Raw genomic sequence first — 24372 nt, forward strand, 5'->3', positions numbered from 1 at the left:
AAACCAGGGATCACACTACGCCACCTGTCATTGCTAGTACAGATAGGAGTTTGTAAAGGAGGCTTGTCTCCTCTAATGAAAAACACTCTCTGGGCTCCTCCAATTAAAACCTGTGCTCAGATCACGTGATCTGCTACTGCTATTACTGTGGTTAATAGCAGATATGAGTTTATAACAGAGACTTGCCTCCTCTGAGGAGCCAGAGCTGCTGTTACGACAGACATGTTGAATCTAGAGTTTAGGTTATATATATATATATATATATATATATATATATATATATATATATATATATATATATATATATTCACTTTGAAATTTTAAGGAGGGACTGCCTCCCTTGCCTCCTCAAAGAAGCCTCCACTGATAATTACATTATACACATTGTACAATAACAACAGCCATATTCAGGTGAAAAGCAATACAATGCTTTGCTTTACTATTAACACATGTCACTGATGTAATGAGTTACTATCTATTGCTGTGTGGATTCCTATTATTTTTCAATAAAATGTAATTATTTTTTTTAAATTACCCTTGTAAGAAGCAATCAGCAAAGTCTTGAAACAATTATTTTAATAGAATGCACACAATTAATACTCATTAAAAAAAAAAACAGTCCAGGATCATATAGTATAAATAGAAACCAATAAAAAATGTATTCCAAAAATCCATTCATCCATCCATTATCATTAACCGCTTACTCCTTTACAGGGTTGCAGTGAGCCGGAGCCTAACCTGGCATACACAGGGTGCAAGGCGACACTACACCCTGGACGGGACGCCAGTTCATCGCAGGGTGTATTCCAAAAATGTTTGATATAATTCCTGAGTGCAGTAGTCATGAAAAGAAAATCAACAATAACTGAATTCTGCTATCCACAAACAGATCTAATTCTACCACAATGTAATTATTCAAATCTTTACTTACAATAGTTAAGTACTGTACTGTGAACTGATGATGAGGAACAGAATCAGAATCCAGGCATTAACTCTGCAGTCTGAATTTTAAGATCCAAAAATAAACTGTAGTCTAGTTCATAATACTGTCCTTCTTGTTCTTGAAATATTCTTGAATTGCCAGAATTTCGACTAATGCATTTTGCTACATTTCTGTAAAATGTAACAATACCATACCGGTGTGGGTTACTGGGCGCTTCAGCTGAAAATCCTGCATGCCTGTGTATTCAATATAGCAATGCAGCCTGAGGACCTGGGACAAATAGCAACCCAACATAAGATGGGACAGCAGGTAGTACACAACACAGGTCCTGAAGATTTTTTCTAGGTCACTTTTAAGGATTTGCTCGATATAGACATAGACATGCTGGGTACCTGCTGGCTACCCTCGTCAACAGGAAAGGATTCCATTCTGTGATGTTCTGCTATGCCAACTTTATACCACCTTGTTTTTCCTACAGTACTGTACAACATTACTGTAACAGAAGCCCAATGTGCTGGCCTGATCCTTGCTATATCTTGGCAGTCAAAAAGTCAAGTGAAGTAAAAGGGCTTTTATAAATCTGAACTGTTGTGCACCTCAATTCACTGTATAGGTCTCGCAAGTGTCTGTTTGCAAACCTTACTTCTTAGTCTTGTAAGGTTCTGATAAAATTGAGTTAGAGAAATAGCAATTCTGTGTTTTCAGAGTAGACCCCAGTGCAGCAGGCTAAATTCAAGCCATTGCAGAAATGGTTTGAGACTGAATTTATTAGGTTTCTTTTAGTTACCCTTAAATAACCTTTGAGTATATCCCGCAGTAAGTGCCTAGTTTGAATTGCCTTTTGTACCTGAACTATACTGGGCAGGGATTGGCAACAAACTGTATCTTAAATTGCTGCAAGACAATAGGCATGATTGAAAACACATCTGTGACACATCTTGCTTGTAAATGCCACTTAATGAATGTATTGTTATGAGAACACACTGAAAACATTGAAAAACAGAGAGAGTGGCACATCTCAGACTCTGAAATGACGTCTGAAATGTCAGTGTAACGAGAGGATGGGCTTTGAAGGCTGAAGAATGCATATATTTGTATCAGTGCTGAGCGTTTCCAAAATTAGAAAAACACATTTTATATAATAGTACTATGCTAAGTGCCTCAAAATAAGCTGAAAATATTCCTCAGTTTATTCTTTTTTTCTTAAATGTGTGATGAATTTCCTTAAGGTCCACCACTGAAGTCTACTAGTTATCTGCACTTAACGAGTCACCTCTGTGCAAGGCACTAAACTGCTGACAAGCTGCATTGCTGCAGGTACCAATATTAAGCGGTGGCCTGTTAATGATACTTCAAGTTTTCTACATACAAATCTAAACAATGTTGGTTTCTTTGCCAGTAATGGAAGGGATGATAAATGTCTCAGTAATCCAGCTTCTTCAATGTATAAAGCTTGTGCTTCATTTCATTATTCTAATCAGCATCTTGACCTTCATCTACTCTTGTACAGCATAGACAAGGTTCTCCTTGAGTAAGCCAGTGTAGGATTTCACTACTGCCTAGTACAGTCAAGCTGTCTCGCCTCCTCTGACACTTGACGAGAGCGACACCGGAAAGTCAAAACTTCTTTGTCAGATATATTATTATGCATTCTTCAAAGATAAGAAGAAATCATCTCTCGCCATAACATTTTAACAAATTCTAAACTCAAACTTTACAGTACAAGGAAAAACTCCTTCTGGACTGAAAGATTGAAATGCTAGTGGGGCCTTTCATTCCCAGAAAGGGTTTTGTGATGCAAATGCCTGCATAGTTACAAATATGTTTGTGACAGGGTGAGAAGATTTTGTTTATTCTTTTGTGTTTTTGTGTGAATACAACTTTTGGTCACTGTAAATAAAAAATCACACTATTCTAATTTGGATTTTGTTTTGGGTTCGGACTGGCGTTCACAGTGTTAATATATTATTAAAGCTACACTCATGTCCTGAACTCAGACTTACCTGACTGTTTTGAAGAGCCTGCTGCTGGTACATGGAGAACCTAGCCTTGGCAGGGTCTTCGGAGGTGGGGCTGATAGGCTTTGGGTCAGACATGGACCTTTGCATGGTTTTGATTGGCCGGGGCAGGGTCTGCTGCCGTTGGGGAGACTCGGCAGTGAAGTGCTTCTGCGGGGTGACGTGAGCCTTGTTGAGTCGCTCACTGGAGGAGAAGGAGGTCTCCAGGAGACGGTGGGGTGAAAGTGGTGAGACAGGGGAGTAGAGAACCTGTGGAGACTTGGGGGGTTGGCGGACCAGGTGGGAGAGAGACTCATTGTGAAGGTGGTGAGACTGGTAGCTGATCTCCAATGGGTCGGGCTTCTTCTTTTCAAACTTGGCCAACCCTTGGAGCCGGGAGGAATGAGGATCCAGTGGTCCAGAAGTCACTAGCTGGATGTTGTTGGAGTAAGGAGTGATGGTGGTGGGGACTGTAAGCTGGGGGATCACCACCCCTTGAGACTGGGCCTCTGGTTCTGTCTGGCAGGCCAAGCTTTCTCCCTTTTGGGTTCTCTCAGGGCCAGAGATATAACGGATAATTTCAACCTTGGGGTCGGGCGTTGTAATGTGGATGGCCGGTGACACTCTCCCTAGTTGGTCAGGATCAGTCTGACACGAGCTATCGCTGATAGTCTGGATTGCAATGCTGGAGGTGCCCTTTGAAGACTCAGATTTGCTCTCTGAGCCAGAATCAGAGTGCTTGGAAAATCGTGAGCGCCTCCGTCGGACAGGCTGCTCCCACTCCTCGTTATCCTCGTCATCCGTTTGCACACTACAGTCCACACTGCGACGGGCTCGCCTCCGTCTCGACATATAGTATTTCTCCTCACCATCCTCATCATCAGTCTGTGCACTGCTGTCTGCGATCCTCTTCACCGAGTGCTGAGCCTCCTCAAATTCCATTCCATCCCTTAGACGAGGCATAGAGTTGCGCTTCTTCATGCCTCGTGTCTCCACATGCTCCTCATTCCTCAAGGACATTTCTGAAGCAGAACTGGGCAGAGGCCTGGGAGGAATTACTCCTTGAATTACCCCACCTTCCACATAGGGCTGCCAGTACTGCCCGTTCTGGCCCATGGTCCTCTGTAGTTCAGGTGGCACTTCGTGTTGAAGTATCCTTCCTGTTTGGTCACAGACAACAGGGAATCCCTGGGGAGCCCCACCTCCTCCTACTACTGCTCCCCCTGCTACTCCTACTTGTCCTCCTGCCCCAGGAGTCGCTGCTGCTGCTGTCGCTGCCACTGCCGCCGCTGCCGCTGCTGCCGCTGCTGCCGCTGCTGCTGCTACCTTCTGCCTTTTCTGCTCCTCGAGTTGTTGCTGGAGCTGCTGCTGCAAGTTCTGTAGCTGGTCTAGCTGCATCTTCTGCTGGGCCAGCTGTTCCCTCTGCATGACAAGCTGGGTCTCCCTCTCGACATGCTGCTGCTGCAACACCTGCTGCTTGATAGTCTGCAGCTCCTGAATCTCGCGTTGCACTAGCATTTGCTCCTTCTCCCTGTGCCGCTGCAGCTCCACGCGGTCCCGCTCCAGCTCCTCTTGCAGGCGCATCTGCCGCAGCTTCTCCAGCTCCACTCGCTCCCTCTCAAACTGCAGCAGCTGCTCCTGCTGCCATCGCAGCCTTTCCTCCTCCTTGTCTTTCTCTCCATTGTTGCCACTGCTGCCAACACTGCTGCTCGAAGTGGCCTCTGGAGCTGCCTGAGGCTGAGGCTGTGATTGAGATTGGGTTTGAGGCTGTGATTGAGACTGTATTTGATGCTGTGTTTGAGGCTGTTCTTGAGAATGTATTTGCGGTTGTGTTTGAGGTTGAGTTTGAATGTGCATTTGAAGGTGTGTTTGAGGGTGTGATTGAGGTTGTGTTTGAGGGTACATTTGAGGGTGTGATTGAGGTTGTGTTTGAGGGTGGGTTTGAGGGTGCATTTGAGGGTGTGATTGAGGTTGTGTTTGAGGTTGAGTTTGAAAGTGTATTTGAGGGTGTGTTTGAGGGTGTGATTGAGGTTGTGTTTGAGGGTACATTTGAGGGTGTGCTTGAGGGTGTGATTGAGACTGTGCTTGAGGGTGCATTTGAGGGTGTGTTTGAGGGTGTGATTGAGGCTGTGCTTGAGGGTGCGTCTGAGGGTGCATTTCAGGGTGTGTTTGAGGCTGTGATTGAGGCTGTGATTGAAGCTGTGCTTGAGGGTGGGTTTGAGGGTGGGTTTGAGGGTGGGTTTGATGAGGATGCTGTGGCTGGGTCTGTTGTTGGTGTTGCATCTGCGTCTGAAACTGCTGTTGGTTGGTGGGCGCTGCAACTGCCTGTCCCACCATCATTGCTGTTGTAGGGGCTCTGCCAGCTTGCATGTTTGTCATCCCCATATTGATGGTATTGGGTGCTGCTGGCATTCCTGAGGGCCTCCCCAGGTAGACAGGTGTATCCAAGGCTGTGGTATTGGTAGTGGTGGTGGCAGTCACTGGGGCTGTTGTGAATCGGTTGGGAGGAGGGTAACGGTAAGGTCCCTGGGAGGACAGAGGCATCCTGGGTGTAACCAGGGGCAACCCGGATAGGCTGGCCAATGGTACAGTCGTCGTGTTTCCTGGAGGGTAGGGCCTGTAGAGGCTCCTAATCATAGGCCGCAGGACAGAAGCAGGCTGGGTGGTGATGGGCAGGGTAGAGGCAATGGGGGTGTTGATGGTAGAGTAGATCATGCCATCAGCAGCTCTGACACCTGAAGGGTACATGTGCCTTATGCCAGCTAGCCTAGCGCTAGATACATTGTATTGCGGCAAGTTACTAAAGGCTTGGCCATGTGCAACCTGGCGACCTTCTGAAAAGTTGGGGCCGTACATCAGGTTGGCTTTCATGGCTGATAGGCCTTGCTGACCAGAGAGCAAATTGAGTCTTGCACCAGCCCCTCCAGCTCCTGTGGATGCGTATTGCAGTAGATCAGGGTTATTGGCATACCTTCCAGCAAATTGGTCCATTGAGTTCAGAGCTGCACACATCCGACTGATCTCCCTTGCAGTGGTGGCGCTGTATTGGGCCAGGCTGGACTCTTGGAAATTGGAAAGGTCACGTGGGGAGTAACCATAATCTGTGTTGATGTTCGACATAGAGTTGTATCGCCGTATTGGCAAGGGTTGGCTCATCACGTCACCTTGGTGCCGCAGGTCTGTATAGGAGCCGTACTGCATGCCCAAGCCCAAGTACCCTCCATCTGAGAAACTGCCACTGTATGGCTGTTTCACTGTGCTAAGGTCAACTGCTAGATCACCTCCAGGACCATGGAAGGTGGAATAATTTTTTATTTGATAATAATTTAGCCCAGCTTCAGCAAGGTTGGTGTCAGACATGGACAGCCGCCCAGTGAAAGGTAGAGGGTAGATTTTTCGGTCATCCATGAAGCCATGACTGGACTCTGGTTGTTCACGGTACTGATAGCTCTCTTGGCTTTGTTCTTGTTTCCTGTTTCCATAGTACTGAGGAGCAGAAGGTGGGTGGTTACTCTGTGGCAGTTCAGCCACTGGCACAGAGGCTTTCTCTGGTGGCTGGGAAAAGGCTCCTGTGCAGCTGCCACCAAAGGGGAATTTGTAGACCACATCACAGCAGGCTACCTGGTTCTCTGACTTTATCCCTGTAAGATCCAGGGCATCGTGGGGCTCATCTGGTTTCACAAGCTGGGTGACGGTGGCACCCTGGGAGGCGTTGTCCACTTGCACCATCATAACATTTGGTTTCACACCCAAAAGATTGACAGCAGGAGTTTTAGTCTTTAATTCCAAATTAACATTGCTGTACAGGTCAAGAGGAGGAGCAGGAGGAATTGGAACAGCTGGTACTGGTTGATCAGGCAGAGGTGCTGCCCTGGGAATTGCACTGACACTGACTATAGTCTGGGCACTACTGGTCTGGCTGACCTTCATGTCTTTCTTGACCAAGGGTTGAACCTGATTGGCCAGGTTATATCTAGAAAACATCGCTTGTTGCTGTTGCAGATGCTGCTGCTGTTGCTGATGGTGCTGCAGCTGTTGTTGCAGATGTTGTTGCTGTTGTTGCAAGTGCTGCTGCTGTTGCTGAAGTTTATGCTGCTGAATGCCAAGGTCTTCCAGCTTGGCATCTATCTTCGGGATAGAGTCCTGGGCATTAACAGCAGGCTGTTTGGTCTGTGTCAGGCACATTGCAGACCCAGATCCTTGTCCAAAGTCTACCCGGTTCTGGAAGGGGTCTCCGTAAACCATAGGCTGCTTTGGCTGGGAGGTGAACATGGAAGCTGCCACTGTGATGCTAACTGTGGTCGGCGTTGATGTTGCCACATGGGGCTGTTCCTGGGCATTTAGGTTCATGATGAGTGGTTGCACAGTTGTAGAATGGCGGCTAGGGCTTTCCTCAGATCCCAGAGAGAACCTGCGGCTCTCTGTTGCAATGGAAGTTAGGTCCATGCCCTTATCTGTCATGATAACTGGGTATGGCTTGGTGGCAATACGTAAATCCACCACACTCCCGCTGGGTAGCCTTGGGCCTTGCTCTACTCTGGAAGTCCCAGGAACAGTGGAGATTCTGCACAAGGAGATATTCTCCATAGACAAAGATCCACGGTTATAGGTACTTGCAGTGGTTGATGATACTCTGTCAGTCTGTGACTTGTATAAGGGGTGCTGAGGTGATTGTTGTTGCTGTTGGTGCTGAGGCGATGATGGAGAACTTGCAGATTGGTCGTAACCATGAAGAGTCTGTTGACGACTCAGTCTAGTTGGCGAAGACACAGGAGAGGTGGAAGAGTTGACAGTCAAAGGCTTCCCTGGACTGGTCGAATCGGACCCCAGAGTGATAACCATAAAAGGTGAGCCTTGTGAGGATTGTTGCCTGAAAAGACGTGGTGAGCTGGCCCGGTGTGGCGTCTGGGTGCCCTGTGCTATAACTGGGGAGGTAGCACTGGAGGGTGAGTGGGTGGGGCTCTGTGTGGGGGAGGAGGATGGAGAAATAGGGGGGCTGGAGCCTTTGTAGTAGTAGCTTTTGGATGTAAGATTTACACTCCCAGCCTCAGTTTTAACCTGAGAGCTGTCTCGGGCCTGGACCCCTCTGTTCTCCTGAACCCTTTTGCCACCAGTTATGCTGTCCCTTTGACTATAGCCCTGATTGCACCCTGCAAAGGCTGAAGCAGTACTAGTTGGAGCAGACTGACGTCCGTAGCTAGACGAAGTTGCAGTTTGACTGGCTATGACCTGAGTGGTAGCTGTTGACTCCCTTCCATAAACGACATAAGAAGCTATAGTTGTCACTGCAGTGGAGGTGGCTCCTACTGACGAGCCTTGGCTCTTGGCTCTTTCTTTCTGCGCCTCCTTCGAGAAGTGCTGTGTCACATGAACATCAGGGATCCCCCTTGTCCCAGTTCCACCTGGTTCATTCCCTGATGTCCCTAAAAATGAGACAGGTGCCGAAAGTTGAGTGGGGCTTGTCCCAGGAGTAAGGGGAGCACTGTTTTGGTCTAGCAATTTAGCAAAGACAGACCCTGTATCTAACAGTTGTTTGTCCTGGTTGGTACTGCATTCTGTCATCTGACTGATTTTTTGTTGCTGCATTTTGGAGATGCTCTGCGATGTCTGCAGGATCTCGTCATAAATGTTCTCAGCCTTGGATATGTTGTTTTGGTATGCAGTTTGAGATGACCCTATGTCTTTTCCATAACCATAGTTATCCTCATATTGGTACTGATCACTGTCCTGCTGCCCTGTGCTTCTAAAGTCTTCCTGCTGGTATGTGTTACTGTATGCTTGCCCTTGTTTGAGCTGTTGTGTCTGCTGCTTCTGTTGCTTTTGCAGCATCTCAGCCTTCCTCATCATTTCCTCATAGACCTCCTCTGCACTTTTCAGAGGCTTGCTGGCAGAGGAGGCTGATGTGGTTGTTGGCTTTTCAGTTGGGGAGTAGAGTGACATAAAGGTTGGCAAGTTGTATTCACTGCCAGACTTGTAAAGCTTGGAAGCAATCATCTCAAACCCTTCTGCTTCTGAATCAATAGAAGGCGAATACTCTGAGCAAGATGATCTGTGCAGCTCTTCCATTTCAGCAGCCTGTCTCAGCTCTTCCGTTGGGGAGGCATCCTCGATAGGGGAGAGATTGCTTGGAGGAGTCTTGGATCTCTCTCTGCGTCTCTGTGCACGTAATTCTTCTTTATCCCTCTTGGTTTTCCTTGCAGTGCTCCGGATCCTTTGCTGCTCCACCTCTCGCATCTTCTCTTGCTCCCGCAGCAGTTCTTCTTCTTCCCGCAGCTCCTCTTCCTCAGAGGAGTCTTCAATAGTGGGCAGCAGTGGCCCATGTGAACGGTGTCTGGCTTTCCGCTGCTGCTTGGCTTCTTCCAGCCTTTGTCTGCGGCTGGGGCTACTATCACTGTCTTCCTCCATGGAGGAGACTGATGTTGGGGATGTGCCGGAGGTGTAGCTGGGGGTTGTTGGGGGCAGAGTTGATGAATACTCCCCCCTGGACCTCTCATCTGGAGATCCGGTCAAACTCTCCATTTCCAGCTCTGGTTCCCGGTCCAGGCTGAGGTCATTCTCATTGCTGAGCTCCATTTCTCGACCAAAAGTATTGGTATTGTTCAGGTCAATGGTCTTGAAGCGTCGTAGACCTCCTTGGGAAGCCATCAGGTCTTCTTCTCCTTCTACTCCAGTACCCTTGTAGGCATCTCCAGTACCTTTGCCTTCTTCTTCATACAAACTGCTTGAGTTGTGAGGAAGGCGCCGTTTTGACTCTTTTCCTGAATCTGTGCTGTGCTTGTGGCTCTTCTTTGGCTTAGGGTAACCATAGCCTTCATCCTCATCCAGGTTGTCCTCCTCGGCGCTCATCTCCATTATCTGCCTTCTCATGAACTCCTCATCTGTAATTTCTTGCTCCGTCTTCCTCTGCCTGCCAGGGAGTGGAGAGAACCCACTCTCACTGCTGTCCTCCACATAGTCATGGCGCAGCTTGCTGCTGAAGTCATCCGATGACTCAATCACGCTGTCCCTCTGGTCACGCTGGTGTTCCCACTCCACTGAGTCCTCATCTTCTTCCAGTATGTCCTCAAGCTCCTCGTCTGAGTCAAAGGCCTCCGGGGTGATGGACAGTGAGCGGGGCCTCTGCTTTTGCTTCTGCTCTTCCCTGGGGTCATGGTGGTGATGCTGCTTCTCCCTCCCTCCCTGTTCCTGGCCAGGGACAGACTTGGACTCTAGTAGTGGCCGCATGGTGCTCTCCAGCTTGGTGAGTTCTGACGGACTGGGAGGGCTGTGCTCAACGATCCCCCTTTTGTTCAGGATCATCTCCTCTTCTTGGATTAGCCCTGTGATTTCACTCTGGGAGCCGGAGATCCCATCGGACGAGTATCCTGTATCACTTTGGCTCTGAGGGCTGCGTGACAAGTCTTGGGTACTCGACTTCTTATCCTCCTAGAGGGGGGGAAATAGAATGGTTACTACACTGAAGCCAAAAATATGTTTAATATACAATTTAGTAAAAGCAGTAAATATGTCAGTGCACCGGAAGAGAGGAAAACAATCAGATTTTAAAACACTCAATGAGAAAATTATTTGCCATTGATTGGTACTCAGTTGTAAGCTTTTCTTGTTTTGAAATCAATAAGTTGATGAATCGAATTATCGAATACCTGCAGAAAAAGCAATTCCGAGAGCAAGTGACGAGTAACAGCACACCCCTAATAGACAAGTATACAATACATAACCAGATTTAAAAATACTGTAACCAGATTCTAGTGCACAGCTACTTGGCTAAGATTTTATACTTTTCTTAAAATCACGTATAATTAAATTTACATATTCTTAATTGAAATCTGCTCAAAATGCTAATCGAAGAAGAGGATGCTCTTTTGTCTCAACTCTGGATCAATGAATCATCCCATACATTTGCCTTATCAGCAACATTTCAGCAGGCAGTTTCCTGAATAATAAGGATCAGCAGGGGGATGTAATTCATCAGCACAGGGACATCAGGCAGCTCTGCAGTGTCACTACAAGGGTGTTATCAGATTTGTACACTTTTCTATTATAAGGAACCTGTCGTACAGTGTAATGCATTCCACCAGCTTTAAAAAACACCTTTGGGCACTTTTCCAATGTTGCTTAGGGCAAGATAGACCCTAACTTCAACATAATGTCCTGCTAAAGTAACATAAACTGTACCCACCTCACCCCTTCAATCTCCAAGAACAACATCACATTCCATGTGTAAGTCAATGAGGAGTTATGAGGACTTATTGACTAAAGAAGTTTACTAATAACTAATGCCAGTTTTGAGCTAGGACTCTTTTCCGAGAAGTTTACAAGAATCCAGCTGCTTGCACTTTCTTGGTACAGAAACAGGAGGACGCGATAAAGCCTTAATGAAAGTCTCACAACAAGTCAATGAATACCCCAGGCTATTATTTTATTCTTGCAATTAAACTGAAAAATGGAACTTAAGACCACTGTTTCACCCAAGAGTAGACTACTGCTGCCCCAGTGAGTTCCCTGAGATACTTTGTTTGGCGACCTAATGTAGACCTGATAGGAATCAATAGAACCCATAGAAGAGTATATATATATATATATACTACATCCCCTGGAGTTCCCCAATGTTCCCAGCTGACATATTGAATTGAATCCTGTTTTCAAAGGACAATTGGATATAGCTAACTGAGGCCCAATCACATTCATGGGGGAAAAAGTGTAAAAAAAACCCCCAAAAAAAACACATCATGCTGTATGTTTGAAAAAAAAAAGTTTTTTCTACAAGAAATGGTCTGAATAGCTCCCATCAGCAATTGATTATATTATTGAATGTATAAATATATTTATTTTAGGAACTAGAATTTTTCACAATGGTAAGGGGGTGGTTATTGGTAAAAGATAAAAAGGAAAAAAAAACTAACTTCATGGTGTTTGACTTTATGAGACTCTGTAGCTTTCTTGCCGTCTTTTGCTTGGGGCACTGCAGTGATGTGTTCAGGTTCTTTCTTTGGTACTTGTTTGTTGGTCTCTTTGGAGACGGCTGGAGCCACGGCCTCCTTTCCTGTTTTTAGGTGCATCCTGTCCTTCTCCTGAGCCTGCTGCTGTTTGTGCGCCTCGCTGACGACACCGTGCATTGCCTGGGCAGGAGGCTTGTCCTGCGTAGGGACACCATGATGCTTTGCTGGGGAGAAGGATGCACTCCCTTGAGTTGTAGGAGGTTTCTGCTGCTTCGCTTGCCCTGCCCCTAGCTGTTGATTGGGTCCCTTCTGCTGTGGTGGCTGCTGATTGGTCCCAAGAGGCGTCTGGTGTCGAGGTGAGCCCATGGGTTGGTGTTTTGGAGATGGCTGAGGTACAGGAACTGGTGCATCTCCCAGGCTGCCTGAAAGCAGTCTCTGAGTCTGGCAATTTAAGCAAAGCCACTCATTTTTCTGGAAAACAATTAGAAAAAGAAAAAGAAACATTATTTCACACCAGCTGCAAACATCACTTCAAGATGTAACATCATTTTGCCATGAATCGGTACTGTTTTAAAGTTTGATCCATGTAACAACACGCCATGATACAATTTTTATTTAACAAACCTGCCGACTACAGTTGGAGTACACAACATCCTCAGGTTAATTGTTTTTTGTAGCAGAACAATATTTAATCAAATTACAAACATTTTCTTCCCCAAAAGGAAATAGCTCTAATAACTGTTCTAACATTGTTTCTGATATACAGCTGGAAAACATGCTAGAGTAACTCGAACAATGCATCTGATATATGTCTACTATAACTTTCACCCTCTTTCTAACACCTTGTAATCAAAAGCGATTTCTGATATATGGTATATAAGGTACCGTTCACTGGCCCATGCAAAGAAATGTTGTATGCTGCAAAACCAAGTACAGTACTTCTTTTGTATTACATTGCCTAGTTTCAGTGGTGGTGTTTGTCCAATGGAGGCCCCACCATTCCACTTGATTCCGGGGCCCCTATTCCCTATTTTTACCAGTAATACTAAGCTATGATACCATGATTTTAAAAAGGGCAACAACGACTTTATTAAATATATTGCATTTTACTACAGCAATCGCAAAAAAAAACCACACACTGCCCTTTCTGCCCTAGTCCAGTCAAACGTTCCTGCGACATTGTATAAAGTAAATAGTTTTTTTTTTTATTAATTTCATGTTCAGGCAAGAAAAAAGCAGATGCAAGTCAGTAATACTGAGGTTGGGATACAGGTCCAGGAAATTTCCCTTGTAGATGTAGTCCAGCATTGCAAAAGGCGAGGACAATGCATTGGCTGGAAAACGCGTTTATTTTAATTTGTTTCCAGGTTCATTCAAACACACAGCCCTACTTGTGTGAGACACCTATGCATGTATTCCCAGCAAGCACAATGCAAACTTTGTTTGTGGTGTGTCGAAATTAGTTCATTTTTAAATGCCTTACCGTTTTTTTGCTTAAATTGTTGGCTACATGGTTAAACAGCACATACTGACATAAACTAGCACACGGCTTTATACCTTTGTGTTTTTTTTCTGTTTATGGCTTGTGGCGTACAGATAAAAAGAACAGTAAAATAGCTAATAAGTCATTAATTCTGGTGCAGACTTGAGGTGAATATAAGTTTGTTTATAGTAACTGAGCCACGACAACAAAGGCCTCCTTTCTGCCTGGGGCCCCTTGCGTGTGCTTAAAACCACTACTGCCTAGTTGCCTTCTTTGGTTCCAATGAACACTGCACTGCCATCGATTTTCAGAAGAAAACGGGACTATAAGTGCTTTTGATTATTGAATCTGAGAAGCTGTTTATGCGCCAGTGTTTAGGAGGTAATAAATGATTTGAGTGATACAGCGTACGTGTCTCTGGGCTGGATAAGTTACGCTTCACTTGAGGCTTCATCAGGTCTGATAAATCCTCATTCAGTCAGTAGTCATCAGCATTTACAGCCCCGCACATGTGCACCATACTGCTGCATTCATCATGTGCACACACACACACACACCATACTGCTGCATTCATTCCCTTTGATTAGAAAAGTGCCCAGGAGGAAAAATGAATGGAAGTGAATAAATCTCATTCATAACCACAAGTATAGAAAAATCTAAAATATTTTCATAACTACAAATATTGAATTATCTAGGTAGTCTGTAAGAAATTAACCTGGTCCTGTACACACTCTCTCTTGTATCATCGGCGTCACAGCTGCGGTCTGTTAAATTTCTGTTTCAAGGTGAGTTATATACTCTTTCTACAGTATGAATGGATAGGGAGGCAGTTTCATTTGAAATATGAAGTGCTTTTCAATATTGGGCTATAGGTGCCACCACCCCAATTCAAATCATTAGTATCATGCAGAGATGACCAAATACATTGGCAGATTATTAGCCAAAGCACTGTAGCAATCGATAATTTATTAACATTAATTGACCGGAAAATTTCCTGGCAGCTGCTGCGTGCTGATAGCAAATCAATCAGCTACATGCAGCTAACTCCTGTCCGTGAAATCAGAGCTGATCACACCAGATACGCGGCTACAGCAGATAACTGTTAGGATCACACGTACTAGATAGAATCATGCAGGCAAACATGCATGTACCATCACTGTGTAAACACACCATAACCTGACAAGTTATTCAATATATTGTATTCGGTTGAGGTTGATGTGCCATTTTATATAACTACTGATATGCCAAAAGATATATCTTTTAATTGCTCACATTGTGGAAACTACAGTATCATATTTTTAATACATAACATAACACTGTTTTAAAAATGAAAGTAATGTATGCAGATTATATACAGATCATATACAAGGTATTCTATATAAAAAACTTCTGTGTTTTTGATATGATGGTATACTAGAGGTGCACATTAAAAACGATGTGTAACTAAAGACAGCGCAGGCGTATTATACAAAGAGGCACAGAGGCAATAGCTACACTCTCTGAGGAGAGCAAGCTGTGTGCACGGGGGGGGGGGGGGGGGGTTATACTCATACTGTATCCACACCGAGAGCTTTACTTCTGGGGATAGAGGGAGGGGTCCCTAATGAATAACAAGCATCTCTCTCTGCCGATCCCTCCTCTTAATAAGGGCTTCCTCTGATCAGAATCGCTAGCTGCCACTTCCAAAGGCTGCAGTCCCCTGCATTAGGCTCATTTATTCATAATGACCAAGGATTGACATAACAAGGATAACCTTCAACACAGCTGTACATCACATTGACAGCAATGGCAGGGAAGAAGAGGGCCTTTCAAAATGCTGATTTGTTGTGTTACATATTTCATTATAGACCTCTGCAGGACTGGCAGGACTTTTTTTTTTTTTAAGAATTCTGCTGCTCCATAAAATAATTTGCATGCATGCTAATAATACTTGTGCCATTTAAGCTCCTTTTATTGAAGTGTACAGTGAATGAACTCTTTCTCTGGTGCTTTATAGCCATGGATTACTGTACATCCTCATCCCTTACCACCATAACTGTATGTTTATTTATTTATTTACCATGAAATACCCATTAAGATGACACATCCTTAAAAAATCTCATAGTTTGCTTTCTCATCAAACAACAGAATCCGAGACTGTCCAGGAGCAAACCATTAATGCACTTCCCCTGTATTGCTTCCATCTGTTTTTTTCTTTTCCTTGAGAGCCGTAAGAATTTATAACCTCAATTCCACAAGACGTGCAATAAAAAAAGAGAAAGCCAGGAACGAGATGCAGTTGTATTAAGAAGAGGATTTGAAACATAAATAAGGGGTGTGTTTGGATGAAATTAAATTGGACTCTTTTTGGCAGGCATTTGCTCTTCACGCAATGAAAAAGAATGCCTGGCCATAGGAGGCTGTGTGGTCCAGTGGTTAAAGAAAAGGGCTTGTAACCAGGAGGTCCCTGGTTCAAATCCCACCTCAGCCACTGACACATTGTGTGACCCTGAGCAAGTCACTTAACCTCCTTGTGCTCCGTCTTTCGGGTGAGACGTAATTGTAAGTGACTCTGCAGCTGATGCGTAGTTCACACACCCTAGTCTCTGTAAGTCGCCTTGGATAAAGGCGTCTGCTAAATAAACATAATAATAGACATTGCCAATAGGAAGAGATAAAGCTCTCGGTCTCCTTGTAAAAGTAAGACTGTGCCTTTGAGGTACAAGTGAAGACTACATACAGTTACCAGTATCTTCATAGTTGCATGCATGCATAACCTAGTTACCCTGCCAGCGAATAATACAGTATAGATCAGGGGTGGCCAACCCTGGTCCTGGAGAGTTGCAGGGGTTTCTGGTTTTCGTTCCCTCTGAGTTTTCAATTACTTAATTGAACAAATTATTTTCTTAAATGTCTTAATTTCTTTAGCCACTGATGATTTAAAGATACCCAGAAAACCTGCAGGATTGCGGCTCTTCAGGACTAGAGTTGGCTACCCCTGGTATAAATACTATACATGCTGTTCCAAGTTCCAGTGGCATTTCAATACCATAGCTGCCTTTTCAGGAAGCTGTTCATAATGAAACATGCAGAATTGAACAATTTGGTCACTTGATGTTTAGTTCTCATGTAACAAATTGTTGTTATACCCAGGGGCCTCAAGCCAGTGAAAGTGACATCAATATTATAAAACAGGCATACAGGTAACTTGTAAAGGTGTAACATTGATATACAAGTACAAGCTCAGGAACAACGCAGGGATTTTAAGGATCCAGGATCATTTTGAACAAACAGTTTTGGGGATGAAACAGTTAAATGAGAGACTGATCACAAATGATTCCTTTCTTCTATTTTTGCTTCATTGCATTTCAGCTTTTTCAAATACAGCATCGATCAGGAAATTACACCACTGATAAATGGAACCATATTAATTCAACACAAAGGATATGATAACAAATGCAGCAGCAATCAGTAGCAAAACAGCAGACGCTTTCAGTTCCACTGCATAATACGCATCCTAAATGAACTGCTCAGTGCTTCTCAAGATAGAAAAATGTCACTCACGAGTCATCCCTTCATTTTATTTACATTTTTATGACTCAAACAAATGAATGCGCAACAATGTTAATAGATCATATATCATTTTTCAATGAAAAACTGCATTTTTAACAAAAAAAAATTGAAGTGCTTTAATAACAGATGCCCTACAAGTTAATTTGTGCAACTGACACCATCAATGATTTTTTATCTTTCAGTCCAATTTCATTCTTGTAATACCACGGGAAGGGTTAAGTCGTCCTTGATGAGCATGACTTTGGGATGCGAAACAAGAAGTCAATCACTACAGGTCTTACAACTCTGGCACTGTAAATGGGCAACCTTTCATCTGCAACAAGTTTGTCAATTAAAAAGAAGATTAGCTGGTGTGCATGTCTCTGCGGGCATATCCTACTGAACACTCCTGTGCTCATACCGTACCATACACTTTCCCAACAGCTGCCATCAGTTTATTCACAATTGAATTGTTGCGTGTTGAGTGGCGTGGTGGAAGCTCAGGCGTGACTATCAGCAATGGCGCATCGTTGTTTTCTCTCCTCCCAAACATTTTGTTTGATTTGGGCTTGCGTTGCGATTATACAGGGAAGATTTATTCCATCAGCTATGGAGCTTCTTCACGCTGAGGCTTACTGAAGCACATTGCCAGCAGATGCGGTCTCTTTCTCCTTTGCTGACGGCAAAGGTTTTTTAATGATGTTAACCATTACAAAAATGAATGGAAAAATACTTTGTAACGTTATTTAGATTATTTGGCAGGTGGATGTCTGGATGAATAATATTTCCATTATTAAGAAGAAGAAGAAAAAGAAGAATCATTTTAACATGAGTTTATGCTACGAATCAGTGTTTTTCTCAAGTCAGTCAAGTGTGATACTTTGTAAGGCTACTCAACATCACTCACACATTATATGGCTCAGTTACTGGCACATGCTTTATACAAACAATCAAACATATATCAGTATGTAAACAAGCAGAACAATCCAGAGAAATACAACAACAGAAACTGCAGTCCTGGGGGGGGGGGGGGGGGGGGGGGGACGGACATATTTTAACAGCCATTGCCTTAGGACGTGAAAAAAAGAATCCAGTTGTTCTTTCCTCAAGTAGGATCTGATTTTGCACGTATCTGCCACAAGGCTTGAAGGAAGCCTAAATCAAGATCTGAGTCAATGTACCATGGCCCCTCTGCCGGGAAGCACATTTACCCCTCTGAAGCCATAAAATCACTATTTTTATCCAGCCTGTTATTGTTTTTTTGTACATTAGCACTGCGGTTCCACAGTGATTCGGCTTCTGATGGCTTTAACGTACATCTGTTAATGGAAGCAGCGTGGAGTTTAGAAAGGGAGGCAGACAGAAAAGTTGCCTGCGGTATTAAATGCTTTTAAGAAACAAAAAAAGAAATAACAAACTATAAAAAAGAAGAAAAAGGAAAAAAATAATAATAACTGGTTACAAAAAGGTTCACCCCTGGTTCAATGGTGTCCCTGCTGCTTGCTGAACAAATTGAACAGAAAAGTCTTATGGTGTAAGAGCATGGACATGTGACAAAATGGAACAGCCACATGGGTCCGTGCCAGGTTAGCTGGGGAAAGCATCCTTAATTAGACCCTGGTCTCCAGAATGGACATGCCAGTTCAAGACCCCACTGCTCTACAGTGTAATAACCAAAATTGTAATAACCAGCAATCCGGACCCCTACTTAAACATTCAGAACCTATTGTTGTGGTCTCTGACACTGCCATCCCAATTGTTTGAACTGTCGGAGGAGGAGGTAGAGCTAGACTGCTGGTACTCACGTGAGAACCTAATGTTAAAAGTTATGTGAACTCCTGTATCTATCTATCTATCTATCTATCTATCTATCTATCTATCTATATATATATATATATATATATATATATATATATATATATATACACAGTATATATATAATATGTTTTTTACAGGGATAATACAGAAAAAGTGAGTTTGTTTGCAAGCAATTGGTTGTTTCAAGGAACCATTTTGAGAGTTTCTATGACAACAGAGTCTATCTACAATTTACCTCAAGCTTTATTCTGCGGACTAACCATTAATATACTACCGACTCAAAAATATATATTGACGATTTCCAAATGACTCACATTTTTTCAGCATGGGTTCAGCTAGCCCTCCTTTGTGGCCTCCAGAATCCCCAGTTTGACACTGATTATGTGCCAGAGAAGACTTTATTGTGCAGAGACCAACAGCTTGTACAGTAATTACACACAAGGCTGGGGGCCAAGCGTGCCTGCCAAATCTCTGCTTCTCGAAGTCAAGACTGACACACACTGCCATAGCTAAAGCTAACAAGTACAATTCACCTTTTCCTTCAATAGGATGCTTTTTACATCAATGACTTTTGCAGCAGGGAAGGAAATGAGACTCCTATTGCACAGCAGTTTCACCAATTCCAGGTATATTAAACATGTTGATGTGGGGTGTTTATAATATGACAGGGTTATATTTAAGCATCATCTGCTTGACGGCTGATTACAGTGAAAGTTATATTAATTATAATTATTATTTTATTGCCCCAAAGGTCTACTGAATAGCCCTTGCAAGATGTGCTTGTTTATTCTTTTACAATGCATCTTAAGAAAACGGCATCCTGGCAAGGTATCTGCAGGGTTAGAAATGCCACCACGGTGTAACTCCATTCACATGAGGTACATATAATACAGGGAATTTGGACTGCAAGAAATCCTGTACAGCATAACCTTGATGTCCCTATTAGAGCTAAAAAGCAATTTCTCAGCTGGGTGCCTTGGTTCTGCTGCCAGCTGGAACACAAGCTCGCTCTCTTTCTTGCTCCCTCTCACTGCTTCATGTCCATGCACTGTTCATAATTATGGGAAAAAAATGGGCGTGCCTGGACTACACTGGAGCATAAGAATCTATTCATCTGACAGTGAGTTGCTCTGTGAGGTGTTGCTGGCGTGTGTTAATGTGTGTGAGTTGCTCTGTGGCTGACGTGTGTCAATGTGTGTGAGTTGCTCTGTGATGTGTTGCTGGCGTGTGTTATGTTTCTCTGTGGTCCTGTGACATGGGTTATTAATGCACTTGTGACAAATGTTTCTATGGAACTGGAGTAAATAAATTAGACTTTCCGTTACGGCTTTTGGACATTAAACTCCAAGAAAACGCTCAGTTTGTGGCTATAAAGTGTACACACCAACAACGCACTGCATCAAAAAAGAAACTGGACTTGAATAATACGTCTTTTTGAGTGGAATGATAAATGAGAAAAAAAAGCCCTTTGTATCCAACAGGCAGTACTGTTGGAAAGAACCACATTCAATGCAATAAGCAAAGCATGTGAGCGATCCCAGAGTTATTCAAAAATAGGTGTTTTTTATTTAATGGCAATCTTTAAATGTGTGAAAGGAGTGTACCCAAAGAGTGGGTTTTCCAAGATCGATTGTAGGTACATTTAATAGTTATGCATATGCACTGTTCAGCTCCTCAGAGGTGAGATACAGCTACATTTAAATCAAATCATAAAACTACAGACTGCGAACCCTATGCATTGAGTCACTGAAATAACTACAGTGTACAGTCCTGTGGGTGTCCCATATGTACGCTTTGAATTATTCCTTAGCATACAACACAAATGGTTTAGTTAATGCAAGGCCAATAATTGCAAGGTCAGTACTTGTACAACCTACCGTGGTTGTGAACCCGCCTTATAATTTGTAGTAGCATCCAGTTATAATGCTGAGGGGCTATGTTTCAGTTGTATCTGTTTATTTGCTTTGTATTTCAACAGAAAAGCCCCAATGGACTGAACAGAGATATTATATAAATGATATCAATTTGTAAAATATTCTTGTAATATCAAATTCATTTGCTCATTTATAGCTCTTTAAATAAAACTATAACAAACCTACTGCACACTTCACAATCTCAAGCTAATTTTCATATTCACAGAATAATCTTTTCAAAGTTAAAAACTGAATTTTTATATTGAAAAATCTTTATATAGAAACACTATTAGTGCTATCAGGAACTGCATTTTCTGTAGTAATCGTGGGCTGACACCTGGTTACACAGTTTAACAAGTCAATCTCAAGATCAATTTGTTTTATAATAAAGTGTAGCAGAGCACGGTAAATATGGACTGGAAAGCATAACCAGCATTCAGCATTGAAGGACAGAGATTCTCTATATCATTTTTTTCTGGGTAAAGCGAAACTAATGAAGCTAAGAGTGACAGACAAAAACAAATACATTCTGTATCTTTAAAAATTCATAAATGTAAATAATTTAGGTAGCACGCAGTACTTTTAGAACACCATACAAAATAAGATTAAATGAATCTCGTCTTTTCAAAGTGCCTGTTATTTGTGATAAAATCTAACTTTGCATTGCGTCCGACACACTGTGGGCCATTGAATCTGGAGGTACAGCTTGTGGGCTCTAGTGGATGTCTGATTTTCATTAAACAGTGGTCTACTTTAATTAGAAATAGCAGTGGTGGTTTTTATCATCATGTTTTATGAATTATTCATCAATGCATGCTTTTTTGTCCAATAATCTGGACACCCTAGCTGGATCAATACAATATCCTTTGTCTTCAATACTGTTATTAACACTGAATCTATACTAATATTGAACTCCTCCTGAAATCTGTGTGCACAAGCACATGTACCAGCATTTTCCAGAAAGTACAGTATTCCTACAATGTGCATGACTGGCAAAACTGGTGAAGGCTGTACAAAAAAAACGAAACTATGAATATCGATCTCTTTGGTGCACTGTACTTCCTTAGAATTGCTTAGTTTCACGCATAAAGATATATGTGATACCATGAGATCAATTACCGTACAGTAGATTCAGACACCATGATAATGAAAGTGAAGGATCAAGTGGTAAAGTAACAGATGATCCGAGGTGTTGAATTGTGGAGCTCAGTGGTTACACGGTACATTAACGCTCTGTTCCTGCAGTTCTTTAATAAATGATGGCAGTGACATCATTATTTATTTTTTGTCTTTTAGAACTCTTTGTAGCACTGCATCTTATATCATTCTGGAGATAGAATTGTCTGCAGTACCATTCTAAATGTCTGACTGGAGCAGGTACAATACATACAGTAACAAAAGAACATTAATGTAATAGAGAATGTTAAACGGATTCGGTACTTAAATGAAGAGTTTGCTTTTTTTATATAGTGCTTTCAACATTTTTACTTAAAACCTCTGAAATAATTTCCAGTACAATCAATATTCTATGAGGTTTCCAGATATGAGTAGCTTCTGCATGCTCTGGACAATTCCATTAAGAAGTCCCACTACCACTAAGAATTTGGACCTGGAGATCCGTGGAAATCCCTGGAGACAAGAAATTATATCTCAGCAGTTTCATTCTGTAATAGAGCATTAACCAGTGCTTTTGATCTCCGTTCCCCCACCATCCCGCCAGGACCTGATAACATTTAAACGCTCCTACATTGTGTACCTCTGCACCAGTTTGCTCCCTGTGTTATTAAAAGTTATTGTATTTCTTGCTCTTATTGTATTACTTGTATTGTAACACTTGAAATGTATTTTCTTACGATTGTAAGTTGCCCTGGATAAGGGCGTCTGCTAAGAAATAAATAATAATAATAATAATAATTAACACTTCAGTGTAAAATGCATGTTCTACCTGCTTCGACTAGCACTGGAAATAGCTGCACAGAGCAAATGAGAGACTGCGGATCCCTCCAGGGCTTGAAGCCACGTTCCAGCTACAGGGAGACTCATTCGAAAAAGAAATTCTAATCAAGAGGACTAGATCGACTTGCTATGCTTTACGGGCTGCGGTTCTCTCACAGCGGACTGTTGAAGAGAAACTAGTTTAATGAAGCTTTTCCTATCTCAGAGACACTTTTCTAATTAATTCACATCAAGACAGTTCACTTATCATGGCTATGGCTCTGAGCTGTCCTGACTAGCCCTGTGTTCATTTACAGCAAGGTTGTAGCTGACATACTTTCCCTTACTTTTCATCCTGGCACGCCTCTGCTTTATTTGTCTGAAAGACTGACTTGTATTCCAATGGCCAACCGCACGTGCCTTCTTAATTCAAGCAAACATTTAACAACAAGGCACACTCTAAAAAGCACAGTAACACTTTACATTAAGTGTCTCTATTTACCATGTATTTACATAGTAACATACTTACAATGTTATTATGCATAGTTATTATGCAAATGTAATTTGTTTTGCACAATATAACACTAACCCTAACTGTTTTCTGATAGAATTATATACTGACATATATCATGCAAAAAGATGAACACATTAAGTACATTGTAACTATGCATAATAACAATTATGTGTAATCATTAGTAATTATGAGTACGTGCACATGTATTTACTAAGTAACTACTATGTAAATACACAGTAATTAGAGACACAATATAACATTACCAAAAGTACATAAAAAAGCTAACAAAAAAAATCCAGTAAATCTTATCTAAAACTACTATCATTCTGTAGGGCTCACATTTTCCTAAATAAAAGATGCACGCTTACAGAATGGATGACTTGTACAGTATTCTATTTTTTTTTTAATGCTATTTCAAAGCTACTGATGAACTCAATTTACAGACTGTTACATCCAAATGTTGCCATTCCACCGTGACCCTGCATTCTACTTCAAGCAGAAGCACGGCTTGAATACCAGTCCCTTTTTCAGAATAAAAAATGATTGTATCTTATAGCTGTGTAACAAATTAATTAGTTATTGGACATGCAGAGAAATACAATTTGAAAACGATGCTGAAGCTTCATCCTCTGAAGTACGTTTGAAACTGAGCAACTGTGAAATAACATCTGTTACTGGTTTGCAAAATTAATTGGCAAAACTTTTAAACTGATCAGATGTTTACAGCAGAGGTATGAGATGGAACATTTAAATACTTTAAATGTAATCACAGAAACAGTGGTTTATTTTAATGATCTGAACTATGGCAGACCTAAATACTGCCTCACTAAAATGTCTAAACTTGTTTTTCCACTGACTTTAATTTACTGTATTTTTATTGGGGGGGGGGGGGGGGTTACTAGCATTATAAGCCCCTTTAACACTGGCATGCTGTACCCAGGACATAACCTACCCGGGTTGGGTACGCGATTTCACACTGCTTTTCATAAAGCAGGGTTGACCTGGGTGACAAACGCTAGTGCACAATGAGCGTTTCAATGCCCTGGAAGCAGCTTGCTATGGACACTTCCACCCAAACTTCTCTGGATTGAATAGTCAGCTTAGATGTTGATTAGGGCAAATGTTTCTACATCCCTGCTGCAACCTGGCTCGTGATGTGTCTCAATCAACAAAAATATGGCTAAACAGAATAAACAGAAATGTTCCTTGCGGAAGTGAAACCTTCAGGCAGGTGTGGCTGTTTGTTACTTTGCGTTGGCTCACGAACGACCATCATGAATTTTGTCTCACTCAAACAGG

At 42.6% G+C, this 24372-nt stretch overlaps 1 protein-coding gene across 3 annotated transcripts in view; it reads right to left on the reverse strand.

Annotated features, from left to right (window-relative positions):
• Window positions 1-24372, reverse strand: part of LOC117971365 (protein bassoon-like) — a 118440-nt gene that overhangs the window by 26658 nt on the left and 67410 nt on the right. For all 3 annotated transcript variants that reach the window (XM_058999916.1, XM_058999915.1, XM_058999914.1), the window contains exons 4-5: window positions 11844-12350; window positions 2947-10365 (exon numbers count right to left, since the gene is read on the reverse strand). In XM_058999916.1, the coding sequence (XP_058855899.1) occupies window positions 2947-10365; window positions 11844-12350 (7926 nt within the window). The remainder of the gene's footprint in view (window positions 1-2946; window positions 10366-11843; window positions 12351-24372) is intronic.

Source organism: Acipenser ruthenus, chromosome 25, assembly GCF_902713425.1.
Source record: "Acipenser ruthenus chromosome 25, fAciRut3.2 maternal haplotype, whole genome shotgun sequence".
Taxonomy (NCBI): Eukaryota; Metazoa; Chordata; class Actinopteri; order Acipenseriformes; family Acipenseridae; genus Acipenser; species Acipenser ruthenus.